Source organism: Myotis nattereri (assembly GCF_964212035.1).
Source record: "Myotis nattereri genome assembly, chromosome: X".
NCBI classification, from domain to species: Eukaryota; Metazoa; Chordata; class Mammalia; order Chiroptera; family Vespertilionidae; genus Myotis; species Myotis nattereri.
The window spans coordinates 26903340-26906785 of record NC_138078.1 but is presented as its reverse complement, the minus strand read 5'-3'; the positions used below and the strand labels follow the sequence as shown (position 1 = coordinate 26906785).

The 3446-nt window shown below is 46.9% G+C and overlaps 1 protein-coding gene across 1 annotated transcript; it reads left to right on the top strand.

Moving 5' to 3' along the window:
* Window positions 1-1581: 1581 nt before the first annotated feature.
* LOC308511597 (protein FAM47E-like) lies at window positions 1582-3183 on the top strand (the record flags this gene model as incomplete). Its single annotated transcript, XM_081081598.1, has 2 exons — window positions 1582-2233; window positions 2321-3183. 2 exons carry the CDS (start codon window positions 1582-1584, stop codon window positions 3181-3183), a joined length of 1515 nt encoding a protein of 504 aa, XP_080937724.1.
* Window positions 3184-3446: the final 263 nt, after the last annotated feature.

The following is a 3446-nucleotide window of genomic DNA, read 5'->3' as shown; positions in this document are numbered from 1 at the left end:
GCATTTGTTTCAATAATGTCGGTGTGATCTACAATTTCTAATCATGGAGAATAGCAAGAATTGACGGTACCAGGAGATGGACAGCCCGACTTCACAAAGGGCTGTCCATCTCCTGAAGATGTGAACACTCATGGCCCTCGGGCGGGCTTTCTCCCCATGATAGTTCGGAAGCCGTGGTAGACCTTTGCAAAGGCAGACTCACAAATTGATGGAGACGAAACAAAAAAAGTTGATCATATTTTCTCTTCTGGCCAAAGTAGAGTAACAGGTATCAGATTTATGCCCTGGAGCACGTGAAAAAATAATGAAAGAAAATAAGATAAAATTATGAAAGACACTGGACATCAGGAAGCAGGGACAGATGCCTCACAGATAGGAAATAAATGAGGTGACTCCTATGATGGCTCCACATTCCTTCTGTTTCTAGGCCACAGCTCAGAGAGGTCACGCTATGTAAAGGAGATGGAGCTAAGACACCACAGAGAACAAGGTGGGTAGAGATCTCAAGGCAGACAACCAGAGAGCAAAATGAGAGAAAGAGACGGAACTCTAGAATCTTGCACCCCACAAGAATGATTCAGGGGATTACTGATCAGCTCGTGTGTGAATATTAGAAGCCAGGAAAGAAACCACTGGAAAGGATTCTTGATAACTGATACTCACACAGGGCCTGCAATAGTGACCTTTACTGTCAGCCAGACTAGAAGATCTCTAGATGCACAGGCATTGAATAATTTACATGGAAGGGTCTTGCTTCAGTAGTGAGGAACAGTTAATTAACCATACCACATGGTCTAACAGTATTTAGCCATGTACTATCACAGGGAACTGCTCTGGTTATTTAAATCAAATCTTAAAAAGGATCCCAAAGAATCAAGCTCTTTCCAAGAAACACAACAGTATCTAAAAAGGGCAAATATTATTTGTAAAAAGAAAATGGATGGTGAACAACACATGGGTTTTAAGTAAAGACAGGATCCATAGTAGGGCACTGACCTATCCTTTGTCCTCAGGCTTTACTATGGCACTGTTTTCCTGATTATGTTGAAATGTTACCTTAAAAGATAATTGATCTTGATTTCTGAGGGGGATTTGGGGTGCCATCTTAAGTTGTATACCCAATGCCTCACTCACTTCACCCATATTTGGGCAGATATCAAAACCTGACGGCTGTGAGTACATAGAAAAAACATGGTTCTCAGAAGCTCCCTCCTTTCAATTGTTACCTATAATTTATCCAGGAGAAATGAAAGTACTTGTATGAAGATGTGAACACGTGAAATATTCGTGACCCCTTGATTTCCAAACAGCTTCAAACTGGAATCAGTCCAAAAGTCCATCAAAAGATGAATGGGGAGCTGACCTGTGGAGGAGTGCCCATACACGGGAACAGTTCTGTACCACAAGCAAGAATGCAACCTTGCCGGCCATCCCCGGACAATGCAGGCTGTGCAGGGGCACGTGCTGACCCACCTCGGGAAAGAATAAGCATGAGTCAGCACCAGGCAATGGTCTCCTAGCAACGGGGCCGCTGGGACAACAAACCCCTGAAGCCACTGGGCGCCCTGGGCCAAGGGCGCCATGGCGTGCCAGCAGTGGCCCTTACCTGAGCCCCACAAGGGGTGGCTGTTAAAGTCGGACCTGAGGAAGAAGGCGCTCATAGAGTCAGGGCTGATCAAGCCGTGGCAGTCAGGGCCGAAGCTGGACAAGAAGCCGGAGCCCAGCAAGAAGTGGCTGCTAGGGCCAGGACCGCTGGAGCCCGTGCCCCTGGGCATGAAATGTAAGCCCTGGTTCAAGGACAGGGACAGGTTGCCTTCCCGCTATCTCTCCAGGCAGAACAACAAGCTTGGGAAGTGCCCCACCTCCATGGACAGCCGGCGGTGGGTATTTGTGAAGGAGGGACTGGACGACTTCAGAACGGGCTGTCCATCTGCTGAAGATGTGATCACTCGTGGCCCTCGGGAAGGCTTTCTCCCCATGATTGCTCATAGAATTCCCCGCCCTCCGCCCAAAAAGATTCACAGGCAGCCGCCCACGGGAGCGGACCTGTGTTCCAAGCTCTCGCCAGCCCAGCGAGCACGGAAGGCCTTTGTAGAGAACATTGAAGCCAGCCTGACCCAGCATTCCTTGGTTAACTGCCCGAATCTGGAGGAAGCTCTCCCTCCAGACCTCCTGCTCAAGGTCCTGGAAGTGCTAGATCCTGACAGGAAGATGGAGGACACGTGGGCGTATTGTGAGGGCACCAAGGAAAGAAAGAAGACCCCCACACACCTGTGTGAAGAACATCCTGAGGAGGTCAACCTGGAGCCTCCCCAGGCAGTGAACCTGGAGCCTCCTCAGGCAGTGAACTTAGAACCTCCTGAGGCAGTGAACCTGGAGCCTCCCCAGGCAGTCCACCCCAAATCTGCCTGGAAGCTCAACCTGGAACCTCCCGAGGAGGACAACCTGGAACCTGAAGACCAAGCCTACGTGGAAACGGCCAAGGAGAGTCTCCAGTCATATTTATTCAGTTTGTTTCCTGAGGAAGAGACAAATGCAGCATGCACAATGGATATCCCCAAGGATCCTGGGCTCCAGAAATCAAGAAGAAGAATTCGTGAATTCTGCAGATGGATCGATGATAATTTTGGAGACATAGGCATTGATGAAGAGGACCTCATGAAACAGTTTCAAGTTGAGTTAGAGGTCCCACTCACCCATAATACAGTCAAAATAAAGAAAATAAGCCAGCTTCCTTTGAATATAAGGCCCTGCAAACAGCTAGATGACATACAGCAGAGAAAATTCTCCCTGCAGGAAGGTAACTGGGAAAGGAAACTCCGCAAACAACAAGACCCTTATAAACCCAAACGGGAGAAGATAAGGTATGGAGCATGGTACCTGGACCCCAAATCCTGGAAAAAGCTGGTCAATGACCAGCCCTTTCCCGACCCTAAAGCCGTCCCTGACAAGGAACATTTGACCGATGGAAGGCATCTTGAACCAGACATTATTGATGAACTTTATGGACCAATTGCCTTCAAAGATTTCATTGTAAGCAAGGGCTACAGGATGCCAGGTGTGATTGAGAAGATGTTTATGAGGAAGGGATGGAACTATGAGTCTGTGAAGACTCCTATACACCGAGTAATGAAACTCCTCTCCAAACCCAAAGAGGAGGATTCAGGGGACGAAGAGGATTAGACAATTTTCTATTTACTGCTCACTTGGCTAGTGTGTCTCTCTCATTTTAACCCCAGTCAGAATTCACCATGAGTGCCTCACTGTGTATGGACAATTTGATTCCACAATATCTGTAAATTTTTAACACCTATTTCTAATAAAACTTTCTGAATTAGCTTCTGCTTCAATGTGTTATGTATTTTACCAACTATGAAGTAAATATTTATATATACTCCTCTTGGTTTTGGTTGTGTTAGGAGTATTATATTTTCATTTCAATTATT